General features: G+C 38.1%; 1 protein-coding gene across 2 annotated transcripts in view; it reads right to left on the bottom strand.

Annotated features, from left to right (window-relative positions):
* The window catches only part of LEKR1 (leucine, glutamate and lysine rich 1), a 51,526-nt gene that overhangs the window by 10,433 nt on the left and 21,600 nt on the right, over positions 1-19,493 (bottom strand). For both annotated transcript variants that reach the window (XM_032225956.1, XM_032225957.1), the window contains exons 7-10: positions 9,568-9,649; positions 4,273-4,350; positions 3,633-3,836; positions 631-724 (exon numbers count right to left, since the gene is read on the bottom strand). In XM_032225956.1, coding sequence (XP_032081847.1) covers positions 631-724; positions 3,633-3,836; positions 4,273-4,350; positions 9,568-9,649 — 458 coding nt within the window. The remainder of the gene's footprint in view (positions 1-630; positions 725-3,632; positions 3,837-4,272; positions 4,351-9,567; positions 9,650-19,493) is intronic.

The following is a 19,493-nucleotide window of genomic DNA, read 5'->3' as shown; positions in this document are numbered from 1 at the left end:
CTTCAATAAAATGGCACAATTTTGCTGCTGACAACATCCCAGCTAAATGGTTTAACTGAAGAAAAGGAAGGGCAGTGATTATGGCACTGGACTAGGATGCAGGTTCGAGTTCATTCTCACCTGCTGAAATTCACTGGATAATTGAACTATTAATTCCATCTCAGCTTAATGCACCTTACAGGGTGGTTGTTGTAGGGATAAAATGAAGAAAGATCCCCACTTAAAGCACTTTGAGTTCTGAGAAAGGTGGGAAATAGATTAACTGATTAATCTATATTTTAGAATAAAATATATGAAATCTAGGAATGCCGTTATTTTTACATTATACAAGGAAGAAAAATGAAATATACTTTATATGTTTTATATAAATTATTGTTCTGTTTTTAAATATTTTAAATATTTTTTTGTTTTAGAAATTTTAAAAGCTTTTAAAAATGTAAATATCCAGAGGATTCTGTGAAACAAAATGGAAGGAAGGAAACTCTGTTACAATATGTATTAATCCTAGCTTTGAGTAAAGAATACAAAAATAAAAGTATAAGAGAGCAAAAGCTTGGATGCATTGTCTGACAACTAAGTAAGTTACAGAAAACAGATAAACATGGTGATAATTAGAATACCTAGTATTACCTTTTCTTGCCAATTTTTTTCATTCAGCACTTTCTGCCTTAATGTTTCCTGCAGCCGTTCTGTTATCTTCTGATGGGAAATCTGCACTGACTCCCTAATTATACAAAAAAAATTAATACATAAGATGTATTCTAGCCAAAGAGATTATAAAAACAGTTCTAAATGGGATTTCTTCTCTAACTTCTGATTCTGCTTGTTTTAAATTTGATTTTGCTGCTGGTGGGTCAATATTTCCCAAGGAGATGCTATAGGTACAGAAAATACTGATACAGTTGACACTGATTCTCTTCAGATCAGGCATTCTCCCAACAGATTTCTGAAACAGTACAACACATTTATATCTAGAAATCCTCCCAAAATAAAAAAAAATACACATCAAAAGGTACCCTAATTATACAACATCTGGAAGAATTTATAGCATTATGCTATTCCACAAAAAATATAAATGCAGTAATTTTGGAACATAGTCCTCAACTTACAGCAGTTCATTTAAGTGACTGTTCAGTTTCAACAGCACTGAAAAATGTGACATATGACTGTTTTTCACAGTTATGACCTTTGCAACATCCCCATTATCATGGGATCAAAATTCAGATGCTTGGCAATTGGTACATATTTATGACTGTTGCTGTGTCCCAAGGTCAGATGATCAACTTTTGAAACCTTCTGATAAGCAAAATCAATGGAAAAGCCAGATTCACTTAACAACCATGTTACTAGCTTATCAACTGCAGTGATTCACTTAACAACTGTGGCAGGAAATGTTGTAAAATGGGGCAAAACTCACTTAACAAATGTCTCTCTTAACAACAGAAATTTGGGCTCACTTGTAGTCATAAGTCGACAACTACCTACGGTATATATAGTAATTACAGTAACTTTCTGCTGCATTTAATACACAATCAGAAGTAGTGCATAGCTGATCTAATTGTCCATAAAAATATTGTGTTAATGTGTATGCATTGCATGTTGTTTTCTTCCATAGCACCTTAAGGCAGCTTACAAAAATATAATTAAAACAGAAATATGCAGTTCAAACAAATAAGAAAATATTACAAAAACCATGAATTTTTTAAAATTAAAGCTATTAAATACTTGTTAAAGCTTTATTTTTTAAATAAAGGCAGCTACAAACAGGGATCTAAATTGGAGATCCAACTAAAAGAGAAGAAATAAACTATTTCCATGCATCCCTAATCTACATTTCCTGCTTCACAAAACAGAACACATTTACCCCAAAGGAAAACAACATATATGCAGGTTCAGTTTAGAATGAGAAAAGAACACAGGTGATAAGATAAGCGCAGCCATTTGACTTTTGCCTATGCATCTGCTTTTAGAAAATAGTAGATATGGGAGAGTTATCTGATTGTACATATCATACCCTGCCCAATCTCCAATTAGTACACATTGTAATTTTATTTGGGAACACTTATGAAAGAAGATAATTATATTATTGAATCCCATCTATTGAAAAATAGCAATAATTATAAATCTTAAGAACCTATTTATGTTCTTGGATTAAAGAATATTGGAGACCAAGGCAAACCACACTAAGACCTATTAAAATTGTGGATAATGACATTTGATAAGTAATATACTGAAATACAAACATATGCATATTAGGATGGCATGCTACATAACATAACTGAATTAAGCAGAACCCCGATGCACTAATATTATTGCATTAGGTTGCAATCTTAGGAAGCTGAACCTGTTGCATAGGTAATACAACTAAACTTAGCGGATTATGTTTGATATTTGTTTGCAAGCCTGTTTGATGATACCACTTACCAGAAAAAAGCAGCAAAGATCTCCCATAGGACAGCATATTTAGAAAAATACACAGAAAATTATTTTTATCATAAAATAATGATTTATTATGTCCCCCCCCCCAAAAAAAATAGATAGGCATGCATTACTTTCAGAGGCATAATGTAGCAGAGAATTCATATAATGTGGTGATTGTCTATAGTATGAAATAAGAACTACCATTTAAATCTCACAAAATCTCTCTCTAAGAGGTGATGCTCACCTCAATTTCTTAGCCTAGAGAGCCAGCCTTATCCGAAGACATTTTTGTGGTCATGTAGCCAACATGTAGTATGCACTGAGGTTCATAGAACACTGTTACCTTCCCACCAAAGTGATACCTATTTATCTACTCACATTTCCATGCTTTCAAACTGCTGAGTGGGCAGGAGCTGGGGCAAGTAATGAGAGCTCACCCAGTGCTTGGGTTTTGAACCCAGGCTGACAGCTTTCCACCTGACAATGTCAACATCTTTAAGCACTGAGCCATCACGCCCCAAGCTTAAATCTCATATTACTCTTGAATTCATATGAAATTCCATGTGAACTCCTTTCAATAGTATGGGAATCCAAATTAGTAAGGTAGGTAAGGAAGTAAGTAAATAGCCACAGCTAAATAGCAAGTGAAATTGTGGGAAACCCAGTTTTGGTTCTTCAATGATTGCTCAGTCATCTGCCTGGGACAATTTGAACTCTACCTCTTGAACATTGCTGAGTAAAAGGCAGTGACAACATCTACTATACAGCCCTCTGTCAAATATTTGGGTAGAAGTTGAAATGTCAATGGAGATAACATATATTAAATGGTTTGGACATTTTCATTACTCCAATGTCCATAACAATAGCTAAGTATGCCATACCAGAGAACATTAATCATTCAGTCATCACAATAAAAATAAATGGAATTTTAAAAAAATTGTTAACCTCTTCCATTGACCTTTAATTTCAATTAAAGCCACTATTTGTTATAACTCTTGGCTGGTTATGGGTTATGTATATACAATGCAGAGCTTGGAATTCAATGGAATCACTGATAAGTATAAGTATGCTTGAGATTGTATATTCTTTTATTGCACACTAACAACCTATGGAACTATTTATTTTGAGTGAGGAGTACTGCATGTGGAAAGAAAGCTTAGGGGAAACATCTACACCTGTATCTCTGGGTATGACAAGACAGTTCTAATTACCTGTCTTGCTTAAGCATGGCTATTTCTTCCTCTCGTTGTTTCAGAAGCTTGTTGATTGTTTCCAGTTCACTTTCCACAATCTTTATTCGTTTTTTAAAATTATCTTCCCTCTTTTCTTTCTCAATTGTTTCTTCCTGTAAACGTTGATACATTTGTTGGCAGGCAACTAAAGATTGTTCTTTTTCTGTCACCATATGTGTAAACCTAAATGTAAAACAAATATATATATATAATAACTGAAATATTCAGACACACATTCATTCTCTCTCTCTCTCTCTTTATAATTCAAATCCTTGTAATTAAAATAAACTTTTAAAAGTTGATTAAATGTACAAAGAGAAGATAGAGCTTTCTATAACAGATTTATAATCTGAATAAATTGAAAATTAGTAAAGGAAGTATAACAAACAGGTTAGGAATCAGAGACTAGGAACCTAGTTTAAGAAAATTAGATAAACTTCTACAGTATGTTTAGCATTTTTTAACTATGTAAAAGCAGAGTAAAATGTAACAAATAAATAAAATTCATACAATATAAAACAATTATGAAAAGTGCTAGGAAACTGAACACAATTATTTAAGTAGAAGAAGTTATAAACACCACCTGCATTTCATATATTTTAACCATTATGACTCATACCGAGATTTAGCTATTCCAATTTCAGATGACAACTTTTGAAATTCCATCTGATGGTCTTCACATTCTTTTGATTTCTTTCTACAATACAGAACTTTAAATTATTAACTTTATTTTAAAAAATAAATAAAGAGAACTTTAGTAATAAAATGGGTGAACTTTTTATTGCTCGTTCTAAACCTCAGTAAAACAACACAAAGCTAAATATTATTTTAATATATACTTTCGGCATGAGAAAACTCACCATGTGTGCAAGCAAGCAGTATATCCTATATACTAACTAGGTGGTTCTCAAACCAAAATCCTACTATGTAAATAACTGAGTTTAGACAATATTAACATCCAAACAAAACAAAAATGCCAACTGCTTGTTTTCACTTTTGTTTGAACTGTGCAAAAGTATATAAAAGCTAAAATAGGGATAAGTATTAAACTATAAAAGCTTGAAAAGTATAGGCATAGTGGTTTTTGAAAAGAAGTTCTCTAATAAATTCCTCTCCTTTTTAGTGGGGAAAAACATAACATGTGATAGAGAATACCTCAGTAGATGTTATAACACTTCGAACAAGAAAGTTAACATATATAGTACCCTGTAATAGCTTATTCATGCTACAATAAAACAGCCCATCAAGAAATCAGATAAAGAAGATACCAGTATAATCAGAAAATTATCTAAGGTGTGTGTGTGTGTGTGTGTGTGTGTGTGTGTGTGTAAAGACTGGGATAGAGAGAGCCCTATTGGTTCTTTTTGTTATCTGATTCTATTTGTAGTTTCTTGACTCTTTATTTCCAAACAACCTTTGGAGAACTGCTCCAGTTGCCAGTTGGACTCATGTTCTCATTCAATAGGAATCAGCTGATATTCTCCAATAAGCCAGAGAAGCCGATGCTTAGGACAGGTCCTTGACTTACAACCACAATTGGAACCAGAGTTTCCATTGTTAAACAAAGCAGTTAAGTGGGGAATGCCTGATTTCATGAACATTTTTGCCATGCTGCAATTCAAGCAGTTGTAAAGCAAATCTGGATCTCCATCCCCCCCCCCCCAACCCACCCCGGATTGACTTTGCTTATCAGGAACTGGAAAGGTCACATATGGTGATGTGACCCCAAGATGCTGCAACCATCATAAATACATGCAAGTTGCCAATTGCCCACTGTGACTATGGGATGCTGTAGCCATTGTAAGTACGAGATCATAAGTCACTTTTTTGAACAATGGCTAAGTGAAGTGAAGTGTAAGTGAAGGAGTACCTGTATGCAATTTAGTAGTAGATTCTGGCCCAGGTGAATCAACATAGATATATACTATCTAAACAAAAATGTTAATGAACCGTCCAAAGGATATTCTACAAATAGTTCTTGTTACACGACCATTCATCCAGTGATCATTCAAAGTTATGACAGCACTGAAGAAAGGGACCACCCAGTGGTGGGTTCCCGATTCCGTTCCAACCGGTATGGTTGGAACGGCCCTGGTGTCATCCACATGGATGCATGCGGTGCATGCGCATCGTACTTGCCTGCAACGCTTCTGCAAGCCTCTGCAACGCTCCAGCTACTCAGTGGAGTATCACGCAGGTGCCGTACGCACCATGCGCATGCGTGAAAGCGCAAAAGTGCAAAAGGCTTAAAGCACAGGTAAGGAGCTCGGGCGGGCTCTCTGGAGCACCGTACCGGAATGGTACCCGGTGCTCCAGGCAGGCTTCGGTACGTCCGTACCAGGGCGTACCACCTGCAACCCACTACTGAACCCATTCCTTGTAATTGCAACCCTCGCAGTGTTCCTGATTCAGGTGCTAGCAACTGGCTTGCAGTTAGGATAGTCACAGAATCTCGCTGTCACATGATCATCATTTGCAACCTTCACTTCTAACAAGCAAAATCAAAGAAGAAGACAGCTGGAGGTCACAAATGGCGATGATGCGAGCATGGGACAGTCTGACCTTGTGTGGGATTATACAACAAAGGCAGATGGAATTGCCACTGCCATCATAAGTTGGCACTGTCATATTACATCACACTTTTACAACAGTGTTGCTTACCAATGGAGTTGCCAGCCCCAATTACCATTGTTAAGTGAGGATTACCTGTAAAAGCTTCTTTTTACCTTACCTGATCATGAGTACTATAATTTTCAAAATCCTCTACACTTTTCCCACTTTCACAGAAAAAATTGATTGGACTAGTCAATAATATTGTCACACTGTTCTCTCCACCAATGCATTACAGGGATCTTGTCTTTATTGCTTATCTGAAAACTATGGGGTTTCCCACTTATTGGGAAACAGTGATAAACAGATCTTAAGCCTTTAAGTCCTGTGAATGGACTATCTGGAACTATCCAGTTGGCCACTAAAGGAAACAGGCTGGGTCTTGGCTTGATTTGGTATTGGTATGTATATGTGTGAATACTTATACATGTGATACTTTTCAAACAAAAAAGCAGAATATAATAAATCATAAGATACACTCTGACTTTTTAATTACTGTATCATTCACTTAAATACCGTATATACTCGAGTATAGGTCGATCCGAATATAAGCCGAGGCACCTAATTTTACCACAAAAAACTGGAAAAGTTATTGACTCGAGTATAAGCCTAGGGTGGGAAATGCAGCAGCTACCGGTAAATTTCAAAAATAAAAATAGATACCAATAATGTTTTTGAATATTTATTTCAAAGAAAAACAGTAAACTAGCTCTGTAAGTGGAAAAGAGGGTCAATAAAAACAATATGGTATCAACAATAACTTTAAAAGTACAAAAACCTTAGCTCATTCAGCAACCAAGCTAAAACACAAGAGTTAAAATCCTTCAAAACTCATAGGCTCATAATATACATTCTACCAGTGTCCTGCCTGTGCCCATTGAATATACAACCTGCCCTGTGTCCATTAATTACAGCCTGCCATTGCCCATTGAATAACATATACAGCCTGCCTGTGCCCATTAAATATACAGTAGCCATTGTAAAAATTTGCTCTGGATAACAAATTATTATCACACAATACCGGTGTATTCAATGAAATACTTCACTCACCTCATGATTAAGGTGACCAGATTTTCAGATTGGTAAAGAGGGACACCTTTGACCGGGGGGGGGGGGGAGGGAGCTGGCCGCGGCGGTTACTGCCAGCCCACGGCCTTGCTAGGGACGTCTGGTCACCTTAATTATACACATCCTCTCTCTCTCTATTCACTATGTCACGGCACACTAGTGTGCCACGGCACAGTGGTTGAAAAACACTGGTCTAAGAGACAACATGCACTGCAACAGAAGGAGTGTTCCCATAAAGCTAAGGTTTTCAGGACCTACAATTTTACCATCCAAAACAAGAGTGTCAGCATCGGTGTGCACAGAGTATAAGGACATCCCAGCAGCTCTCCCATTCATTCCCCAAAGGATTCCCAATGACCCCATAAACCATTTTTACCATGTTCACACTCTTCCCTACCTATAAATACACACAGTGCTACAGTAATGCTAAGGGTCATCAACTGTCACAAGGGCTTATAGACAAAACAGCTGAAAGAAAGGGGATCCGAGGTCAAGTCTGACTACCCCCAAAATGATGAATCAGCAGATTATCTGTTTGGGTCCCCCTTTTTCCTTTCCTCCCCTTAACCCTAGTTAGCCCCCATTCCTTTTTTTGTGTGTGTGTCTGTGTGTGTGCAGAGCATACTTATGGGTGACCTCATGTTGATGAGTCAGCAGTGTCTGGACTCTGCACACAGAAGGCTGCAGCCAGCAGATACAAGGGGGTAATTCAGTCCACCTCATCCCTTTGTAAAACACCCCCCACCCCCAGCCGCTCTGTGAAACACCCCCCACCCCCAGCCGCTCCTCAGCCCCACCCGTTCCCAGACACCTGATGAGTCAGCACTACTTGCCCAGATGGGGACAGCGCACCCAACGCTTAGGTAGTCCGAGAAGAAGCGGGGAAGGGCCCCACTTCTTCTTCTTTCCACCCCACCTCCGCAGAAGGAAAACTCAAAGCATCACGGCGATCCCGGGAAAAAGAGGCGAGCCGGGGAGCGGCGGCATTTCTCTCTCTCTCCCTCTCCCTCTCTTTGCCGCGACCTGCCGCCGGCGGGCAACAAGGACGGCCACCCACGCCGCAGATCCACGTCCAGCAGGGAGGAGGAGGAGGGAAACCCACCCACCTGTCAGCCACGGGAGAAAGGAAGTCGGCGAGCGGAGGAAAAGACGGGGGAAAAGGAAGCTCGGAGGGTGAAATGCGGTCCCCGCCAGGATCTCACCTCGCCCTCTTAGCCTCCCCACCCTTGACACACATGCACGCACACGCACCCTCCGCCTAGCCCGCCAGAACATTCCCGGGTGGGAACAGCCGGGGGTGGGGGGAAGAGAGAGAGAGAGAGACGCGATCGCGTTCCCGGCAGTCCAGAGCAGGAGGCGCTTTTTTCCAAAAATAAACACAGTGGATCATCTATCTCAGTGTTTCTCCACCTTGGAGACTTGAAAGTGTGTGGACTTCAACTCCCAGAATTCTGGGAGTTGAAGTCCACATATTTTCAAGTCTTCAAGGTGGAGAAACACTGATCTATCTAATTAATATAATTAGTTATAATTAGTTGGGAGGGAAAAGCGCTTGGTGCAAAGAAGGACTTTCTTTCAACCAGCGGAACCCCCTGGCGCAATCGGGCTGCGATTGGCGGCCGTCCTTGCTACAATCCGCGCCGAGCTCTGATGAGGGGGAAATTAGATTCCGGCTGATGCGGCAGGGGCTGCGCTGGTGGGGACAGGTGGAGGGGATGGGACTTGGAGTCCTACCATCTTGGCGAGTGGGGAGTCTCATCCCACCCCGCCCCGCCCGTCCCCGCCAGCGCAGCCAGGCTGCGATCGGCGGCCGTCCTTGCTACAATCCGCGCCGCCCGCCTCATCAATGGGGTAAAGTCTTACGTCCAGCTCTCATGCGGGCGTAAGGAAAGTCCTCTCTTTCCCCCTCATCAGAACACAAGCCCGGGAAGCGAGTGGAAGTTCTCTGCACGACTGAAACGGAAGCCACGGCAGGAGAGTGAGGCTGCTGCCGGCCATTTCACCTCGCGCAGAGAACTTCCACTGGGTCCCGAAATGGAGGAGAAAAAGGGGCGCCCCTTTTTCTCCTCCATTTGGGCAAATTTTTCACTGACTCGAGTATAAGCCGAGGCAGCTTTTTTCAGCCCAAAAAGTGGGCTGAAAAACTCGGCCTATACTCGAGTATATACGGTAAGTAATTACAAGCTGTTAAGCAAAAAAGAATGGTATTGTGTATGAATAAAATGAAGTGTCTTACATGACTAATTCTTTAAAATATGTAATTTCATCGGCAGCTTTCTGGAATTTGAGTTCAGTTGCCTGTATTTCATCTGTTAAATCTGTAACAACAAATTATTGTCTATCATTTTCATTAATTTAACCATGCCTTCTGCCTCAAGAGTTCAAGTCAGTTACAATATATTATAGCAGTTAATATTTTATAATATGAGTTATTTATAAAAATTATTTCCCATATTTGTGCTAATGTTGTAGTTATAAAATATTATAAGAAACAACATAAAATTTATTGTGAATGTACAATATAATAAAAATAATCCAAAATACTTCCTAAAGTTCTTGTAGGAGATAGAAGCAGATATTCAGTTGTATGGCATGGCTTTTACTTTCCTTCTCCATGTCTTCTCAAAATAATGCACCAGATGGTCTTCCAGATTTTGGGAACATTCTGGATTAATTTTATCAAGAGTTTTAAAATATAAGGAACAGTTTATTGTAATTTGTGGAACAGGTATGTCCCAGACCAATTTTTTATATTGATGCAATTTTCTAGAATTTCCAAGGCATTAAAAGTATTTTTGATACCATTAGGTAGTGATATCAGAAGAAAATGAGTTACATAAAAGATAAACTCTGTAAACTGATTATCACTGGTTTTACAAATGGTTTTACACAAACATTTGACAATTATAGTGGGCTTCTGCAAGTATTTACTGAAAATTACTGTATACAGACAGTAAATTGAGAAAATAAAATATCAGCACACATGGCTACATAGTGGTCTTACTTCTAGCTCCCTGCTGTGCATATAATGGGTGACCTGATAGCAGTGTTCCAATATCTAAGGGGCTGCTACAAAGAAGAGGGATCAACCTATTCTCCAAAGCACCTGAAGGCAGGACAAGAAGCAATGGATGGAAACTAATTAAGGAGAGAAGTAACCTAGAACTAAGGAAAAATTTCCGGACACTTAGAACAATTCATTAGTAGAATGACTTGCTTCTAGAAGTTGTGGGTGCTCCAACACTGGATGTTTTTAAGATGAAATTAGACAACCATCAGTCTGAAATGGTATACGTTTCCTTCCTGCAGGAAGTTGGGCTAGAAGACCTCCAAAGTCCTTCCAATTCTTTTATTCTGTAATCAATAGATTCTTCTGTAAGCCTTAGACTGCACATCTCTAAAACTTGCTGTTTCCCATGTTTGAGATCTTTCCAACTAATTGTGACTCAGCAAGTGGCAGTCCCTAGTTGTTCTTAGTGGATCTCAGAAAGGCTAAGCAATATTAGACCTAAAAAGCATTGGAATGGAAGACTGCCAAGAAATCCTTGGGTGTAAACCAAATGTAGGAGTTTTAAAAAAAACAAAAAGTCTGGATGGCAAATTACTGCTGCAATGATGCCAAAAGTTCTGCATGGATATATGTCCACGAAATCACCAGGAATTGAGCTTAAATGAAGACAATCTTTATTGCAAGAAAATATAAAAATATGTTGCAAGGTAAAATAAAAAATGCAAAACCATCCAAAATGTCAAGACACAGTTCTGGGACATTTACAGAGAGAGTAAAAACACTTGAGAGCTGAATAGTTCAGAAATTAAGCAGCTTTCTTAGCAAACATTTTATATAGGCTTAAATACTTTGTTCTTGAATGGGAAAATATTTTACTTTTGGATGAATTTTAATATATAGAATAGATTTTATAGAAAAAAATATTATAATAACTACATCAACAATAGTAGTAGAAAGACAAAGAAAATTACTGTGCAGAAAATGGCAACCAAAATAACTGGGAAGGATAAAGGATGCCTCTCCAAATGCAGGGAGATTCAGAACTGATAAACGAAGCATTTATTTTCAGAAATCATAGCTGAACTTTGGAATTCACTGCCAGCAGATTTGGTAATGGGCACCAATTTAGAAGACTTTATAAAGTCACTAGATAAATTGAGTAGCCTATCAATAAAGGTTAGTATTGATAAGTTCATTAACTTTAATCAGAGGTCACACACCTTAAATGGCGGTTTATGGGCCCAGTGTCTTACAGGTTTCATGTTCCAACTCTTTGATCTCAACCCTGGTATCGAGTCAGCTGACCCTCTGAAGAAAATCCCTTAAAGCTCACTTGTGCCAACACAAGTAGTGGGAAACACAAGTAATTTGATAAGATGGCTCTGTTGTTTAAAACCTGATGCCTTCTCTTAGCCTTTTACAACAATATTAATTCTTTCTACTTTTGAATGTTTTGAACAACTTTATGATTGTTTTGTGTGCCACTCAGAGTCACATTGCATGAAATGGGTGGCCATATAAATATAATAAATAAATACTGAGAAGCAACAGAAAAAGCTTACCATCCTTCTATTCATGATTATGTCATGAACCAGTTCTGTAGAAATATCACTGCCCGAGAGCCAAAAGCAATAAGAAGAAACTTCCAGCTCTCGCCAAATTGCGGGTTTAAAATCAAAATGCAGTGGTGTATATTTTAAGATAATCTGATTCAGAACTGAAAGAAATTGGGTCTTCTTCAATAGTGGCGAATAGAAAAATCAATCTTCAATATTATTTGTCAGTTGGTGAAATATCACTATCACAATTCCGTTTCAATGAAGTAAATGTGGAAATCCCCCAAATCTGCTTGATTGGTCACTGAATAATCCAAAATACTGAACTAGATGTCTAATATCTACTTTAATAGAGATATTCTAGAATTATATTCTCACACATTGCCTGAAATCAAAACAAAAATGCTTTTTCAAGCAGTGCTTGCTGTTGTTATTCTAAACCAATTACATTACTCTTGTGGATATTTACAAACTGTGACAATAAGCAACTGTGAAATCCTTTTTACAGAATAGGGAAATTTGGAACTAAGTTATAAGAGAATAAAGGGTTCTACCTCTGTCATTATAATATTTTTTGCTCTACATTTCTCCACCACCACCCATATTATTCTTTTTTCCCCTTTGTTCCCTCCTTCTCCTCCTTCTCCTCTTCCTACTCCTTCCTATTCAGGCTCTAATCTACATTCATCTGTCGTCTTCAAATCAAGGATGATTCCTGGTTCTTCATGGACATAATGGTAAAAGTTCCCCTCGCACATACGTGCTAGTCGTTCCCGATTCTAGGGGGAGGTGCTCATCTCCATTTCAAAGTTGAAGAGCCAGCACTGTCTGAAGACATCTCCATGGTCATATGGCCGGCATGACTAAATGCCGAAGGTAAACAGAACGCTGATACCTTCCCACCAAAGGTGTACCTTATTTTTCTATTTGCATTTTTACGTGCTTTTGAATTGCTAGGTTGGCAGAAGCTGGGACAAGTAACAGGAGCTCATTCCATTACACAGCGGTAGGGATTCGAACTGCCAAACTGCCAACCTTTCTGATTGACAAGCTCAGCGTCCTAGCCACTGAGCTACCACATCCCTCTTCATGCACACATATCCGTTTAATTCTGAGCAACAGTCAGAAATGGATTTATTTATACATTCTTCAACAATGTGGTTTTTTTAACTTCTCAGTCTAGTCAACAGTCCTGACATTCTCTACCGGTAGTAGTTCCTATCCAAAAAATATTGAAGCCTGGCTTATTTAAGCACATTTTTATTATATAAAATAAACCTAGGTGGTCAACAACATACAATAATAAAACCACAAGACTAAAACTCTACCAAACCATCAGTGCAATAACAGTACCATCTCTATAAAATAAAATAAAAAACTGTTATGTTCACCTCCCATATTGACCCATACCCAAGGGAAGAATCATGTCTTCAATTACTTTTTACATATGTTAAAATGATTTTTATGTCTATACATGTATTAAGTTACATTAATTTAATCCCTCCCGGCATTCTTTATAGAGTACCTACCTAAAAGATCTGACAATGACAAAAAGCACAACTTTAGATTATGTCAAAAATGTACTGTCAACATCTATACCATAGCTGGTCACAGTGACCCTTTTGCTACAGGCATGGGAGTTATTACGGATGCCACACAATCACATCAAATGTAAAAATAATTTTAAAAGAACTCTTTTTACATCAAAATGCTGACCTCTTCGGTAAACCACATTTATGAAGAAATTGAATTCAACATGTAAAGAGCAGTTATATAAAAAAGATTTCCGTGCTCATTTCAATAATTGTTTCAATGTGACATAACAGATAATCCAAGTGGAAGAATTAATGTGTCATCAGATTTTGTCAAACATAAGAAAATTAAGTGTTTTAAGTTGGGCAATAAAAATACATTGATGACCTTTCTTAAAATTGCACAGTAATAAAATTTAAATAATCTAAAGCCTCTAGTATTGCAAATCCCACAAGCGCTTCTAAGTTTGCTTATACTGACAGTTTCCACAAATTCTAACTTTGCCTAAAGTGACACTCTCCACATGTATTGGAATTCCAATGTCCATAATTCTCAGTGTCTTAGAGCTGTATCTACATAACTAGAAAGAGGCAGGTTGAGAAAGGCTATAATTATGCATCTATATTATTATGGCTCATCGTACAGTCAGCCAAATATTCAGTCTGGATTTGGCAGTTTAATCCTTCTATCGAGTCCTTTCCAAGGACCTGGCATAGACAGATTTAGATGTTTGATGGTGTTACAGATATTGTTGCAGGATGGAAGCTGTTCTGAGTAAAGCCACTTTTTGCAACTGACTGATGGTGAATTTGTCAATGCTGATGGAGTTCAAGTGGTGTTCCAGTTGTTTTGGGATTGCACTCAAGGCACCTATTATTATTGGGACTACCTTTGCTTTCTTTTTAATAAATTTCTTTGCCGCCTATCTTGCCATGGGGACACTCTAGGTAGGTCACAACCATTAAAAAATGAAGATATTAAAAGGAAGTTTAAACAAAGAGAAAATAAAATAGAACAAGAAAATAATCAAGGAAAAGAAAACAAAGAAAATACATGAATACGATTACTGGTAATTTTTTTAAAAAGACGGATGAGTGGGGAGCAGAGAGCAGGGGGTGGGGAGGTGGAGTCTGCTATCGATTTAACAGCCATCTCCAGAGTTGAACTCTCCCTTTGGATCCGCAACCTCTTAGGATAGGAGGTTGGGAGCAGATCAGTGGTGGGTTTCAAAAAATTTTCGAACCTACTCTGTGGGTGTGGCCACCTTTGTGGGAGTGGCTTGCTGGCCATGTGACATGGTAGGAGTGGCTTGCCGGCCATGTGTTTTCTTTCTTTCTTTCTTTCTTTCTTTCTCTCTCTCTCTCTCTCTCTCGCTCTCTTTCCTTCCTCTTGTCTCTCTCCCTTTTTCCTTTTTTTCTTTCATCTCTCACTTTTTCTTTCTTTTTTCTTTTTTTATTTATTTATTTCTTCCTTTCTTTCTCTTTCTCTCTCTGTGTGAGCCTGTCTGTCTGTGTGTGTGTATGTGTGTGTGTGTGTCAGTGGTGGGTTTCAAAAAAATTTGGAAACTCTTCTGTAAGTGTGGCCTGCTTTCCGGGTCCACTGGTGGAACCTCTTCTAACCGGTTCGGTAGATTTGATGAACTGGTTCTACCGAACTGGTGCGAACTGGTAGGAACCCACCTGTGGAGCAGATCTTACCCTGGAGGGCAGGATGGGTGGATGCTATGGCAGAAAAGGTTCTTCTTTTGGATTCCGATAGTTGGAGTTCTTTGACCAATGGCATCTGCAGTAGACCCCCTTTACTGGCCCAAGTAGGATAGGCTAGACCAGGGGTGTCAAACTCAAGGTCTGGGGACCAGTTCTGGCCCACAGGGTGCTTAGACCTAGCCCCCGGGGCTGCCATAGAAATAGCGAAGAACTGACCCATGGTGTCTCTGCCAGCAGAAACAGAACTCGGAAGGGCCGCACACGGCTTTCTCGAGCTCCATTTTTGCTGTTAGAGCGTTGCAGGAGGCTGTCGCAGCAAAAAATGGAGCTTGCAAGGGCCACATGTGGCTCTCCTGAGCTCCATTTTCACTGGCAGCTGAAAATGGAGCTCAGGAGCCTGTTTTTGCTAGCAGAGTGCTCGGGCCACCACAGGCACCCCCGACATGAGTGACGTTGAAATGGCCCTGCACACCCTGGCCCCCTGAGGTCAGATACAACCCTGATGCAGCCCTCAATGAAATCAAGTTTGATACCCCTGGGCTAGACTAGGCAGGTCAATGTATTACATTAATGCTATTCTCTTAACTATTATAGAGATGCTGCAGACAAATGGAGGAAGATATATATCATCAAATCAGAAAAACGAGGGCCCAAGAAGCCAGATAACAATTAGTCAAACAAGCATGCCAGAGGTGGGTTCCTACCAGTTCGCACCTATTCGGTAGAACCGGTTCGTCAAATCTACTGAACCGGTTAGAAGAGGTTCCACCAGTGGACCCGGAAAGCAGGCCACACCTACAGAAGAGGTTCCAAATTTTTTTGAAACCCACCACTGAAGCATGCTTACAATGTGCAAATACTTCAAAAACAGTGAATACTAGAAGTATTTGCCAAGGACATGTCTTAGACTAAACTTACTATATATATACTTCAACTTCCAAATAAAGAGGTAGAAGGATAATCTCAATGTTTAAGTCACATAAACGTAGGTGAGACAATTTAAACATTAGCAGATGGTAACAAATTTCAACATGTTTTCAGTAATCTAGAAAGTGGAAAAATACCATTTCCTGAAAATAAAACCTCCCTGTATAATAAATCCTATCAGGGTTTTGAGCATTTGTGCTAAAATAAGCCCTCTCCTAAAATAAGCCCTCCCCAAAAATACTGCAACACAGCAGCAGCCATGATATGACTATGTTCCCGCCTTCTGCAACTCAAAAATAATAAGACCTCCCCGAAAATAAGGCCAAGCGCTTATTTTGGGATCAAAAGAAAATAAGACCCTGTCTTATTTTCGGGAAAACATGGTATAATAAAGTTTATTAGAAATAAATTCAAAAATCTCAACTCAAAAGCCAGTAAAGTCAGTTTGGTGTGGTGGTTAAGGCACCAGGCTAGGAAACAGAAGACTGAGTTCTAGTCCTGCCATAGTCATGGAGGCCCAGCTGGGTGATCTTGGGACAGTCACTATCTTTTAGTTCAACTCACTTCACAGGGTTGTTGTTGTTGTGGGAAAAAGAGGAGGAAGAGGTGAATATGTTTACTGCCTTAAGTTATTTGTAAAAATAATAAAGGCAGAATATAAATACAACTATAATGTACAGCTCTGGGACGAGGAATTCTTGGCTTTGTAATAGAAAATGCAAAAAGGAACTTAGAACTGAAGTTGTTCATAACATAAACATAAGTCAGCAGTGTGAAGGAAAATGCAATTTTTGGCTTTATCCAATTTGAAGCTTCCTTCGGAACCATGATAAAAATGTATTTTCAGCTGCATGGATCAATTAGGTCAAATAAAGGCAGTAAGAATGATCCAAAAAGATTAAAATGAATTGGGAATGCTTAATTTTGAAAACAGTGCACTGAGTTTGGGCATGATAACATGTTTCAAATATCCGAAAAAGTATTCAGACTGACAGTCAAGATCTAATTTTCATCATTTCAGAATGATACAAAATTATACAAAAGAATTATCCATTGTCCATACAAAAGAATTATCCAATTATAACTAAATTGGCTGAAATAGTGGGAGCACTTTTTTTTAACAAGGAATAATACTTCTTGTTCACATCTTTTAATTCTTCTAGTATCTCCAGTAGAAGCAAATCATTTTGAAGTTAAACTTTACTTTACAGACAAATTAAAATATATTTTGCCCATGAGTGGATAAAATACATTTGGGATTGTTGGCCCTTTTTTTCTTTTCAAAAGGTATTCTGTTTATTTTATTATTATTATTAATTGCTCCACTGCTGGTCATAGTATCTTTCTATTTACTGAAAATAGGAGAACATTGAGCTCTTTCTGAGGGAAAACAGAAATTCATTTTACTAATTTTCCGGTCATACTGACCTCAAAGAAGGAAGAGGCAGATTAGGAAAAAAAAACAAGTTTTTTCATGCTTGAAATTTTAAAATTATTTCAGTGGGAACAAGTAGTACATCTTGATTTTCAGCTTGTCAGCCAAAACTCATAATGCAATGGCCTATTACTTAGTACATTGATAAGTTTAATGGAATGTAATTATTAGAATCTGCCTACAGAATTACTCATAGCTTTCATTCATTAAAATACAAGCTAGATTTTGGGATTTACTTCCTAGTTAACTGCTAAAACTTCAAAGAATAGTGGGATATCATAGGAATAAAAAAATGTGACAACCTTCAGTTAAATCCAAAATCTTTGAATTACTTGTTCCATAATGTCATAAGGCATTAATGAGAGCAGAACACATTTGGAACTGGACATGGGTTATGGAATACTTTTTTATGGTGCAATAATAAAATAGGTTGGGTGGCAAGTGGAGGAAACAGAATAACTTATCCATCTTTTCGTGTTTCTTTTATGTGGGATGGAATTCTCCATATTTTTATGGGAACATTAACCACATAAGAAAACTGGAGAAGAAAAATCACCATTCTAGAATGAAAAGAAGTCACAACACTTTAAGATGAAGTGTATTTATTTTATTACAAGATGACTTAGGTTTTTAAAAAAAGTGATCACCCAAGTATAGTTTGACTTTGTTCGAAACCTCAGCTTTCATTCTTTTTAAAATCTGGTCACAATGTCCAAATGTTATGGGATTACATAGCTTTCTACTTAGGATTTTTTTTTTCAAAAAGTAGATATTCAGGAACATGGATCTGAATCTAGTCGCACACATTTTCTGTATGGAAGTACTGTCTCAAAGGCATTATTGCCATATTTGCAAACAAGTGGCAGCTTAAACTAAGCAGCAGGAAGATAAAGATTATCTTGAATTAAGCTCAAATTCTCACATGGACATTTGTGGTCACTAAGCTATTTACAGAAGAGTCTTTCTCCAATTGTTAATAAAATCTGAAGGAGTTGGCATTCTCCAGATCCTGTCAATAAAACAATGTCATCTGAAAGACCGAGGAGGTGTGCCTTCTCTGTGCCTGACCTTGTGAACAAAATCTCTCTCTCCTTAATATATAGTCTATTAAGTGATATAAGAATTTGCTATATAGATGTAATTGACTGAGTTTGTTTTCCTCGGTAGGATTGTTCTTCTTCAATTTTTAAACCATTTTTAATTCTGAGTAAGTCACATGAGTTGATGGTGAGCAAGTAGCTTCACAAATTAAAAACATACATAAATAAAACCATAGTATTTCCCCATAATATTTCATTAGTTCCCCAGTCTAACCTACACACTTGATTGTCTCCTACCAAAGTACTGAACAGGTCTAACATGATTAGGGTTGGGGCAATTAGCCAAGGTCAATAGGTTCTGCCAATTCCTGTACTGCAGCAGCCCCCCCATAAAATAGAAAATGGTCAAAGTAAAGTTAAGGTTGCTGAAGGAGATGGTAGAATGATATTGCATAGATCTTTCGTTTGGATTCATTTTATCTTCTATAATGTCAAGGACCCATTCAGTACACTAAAAACCAAAATAATGGGAAAGGTGATAATAATCTAGACACGAGGCTAGGGCAAAAAAAATGACTTGAACCCTAGAGTCCATGCTAGTGGGGAGGTGTTTTGGTCTTTGTTTCTTTTTTAACTTGTTGATTGTCTTTTTTGCACAGTATGTAGATGTTGTTTATGTCTATTGCTGGCCAATTTTTCAGAGTGCCAGGCTTCCAGGAATTCTCTAAAGTTTTTAGACTTGGCTTGGTCTAGTACAGTCACAGGTTCCCAGTTGAAATTATGGTTAACTCTGTCCATCTGTATTAAAATTAAAGAGTCTTCTGACTGCTAGTCAATGTTCATGGATGTGTTTGTCAGTAGGAGCTGTTGCAGTCTTTACACTACTGTACACTTTTTTCATCTACTGCTTACTCTTTGCAAATAAATCACCTGAGATCCACAAAAATACAATACA

This window comes from Thamnophis elegans, chromosome 10 (genome assembly GCF_009769535.1).
Source record: "Thamnophis elegans isolate rThaEle1 chromosome 10, rThaEle1.pri, whole genome shotgun sequence".
Classification (NCBI taxonomy): domain Eukaryota; kingdom Metazoa; phylum Chordata; class Lepidosauria; order Squamata; family Colubridae; genus Thamnophis; species Thamnophis elegans.
This window is presented reverse-complemented; position numbering and strand designations above follow the sequence as displayed.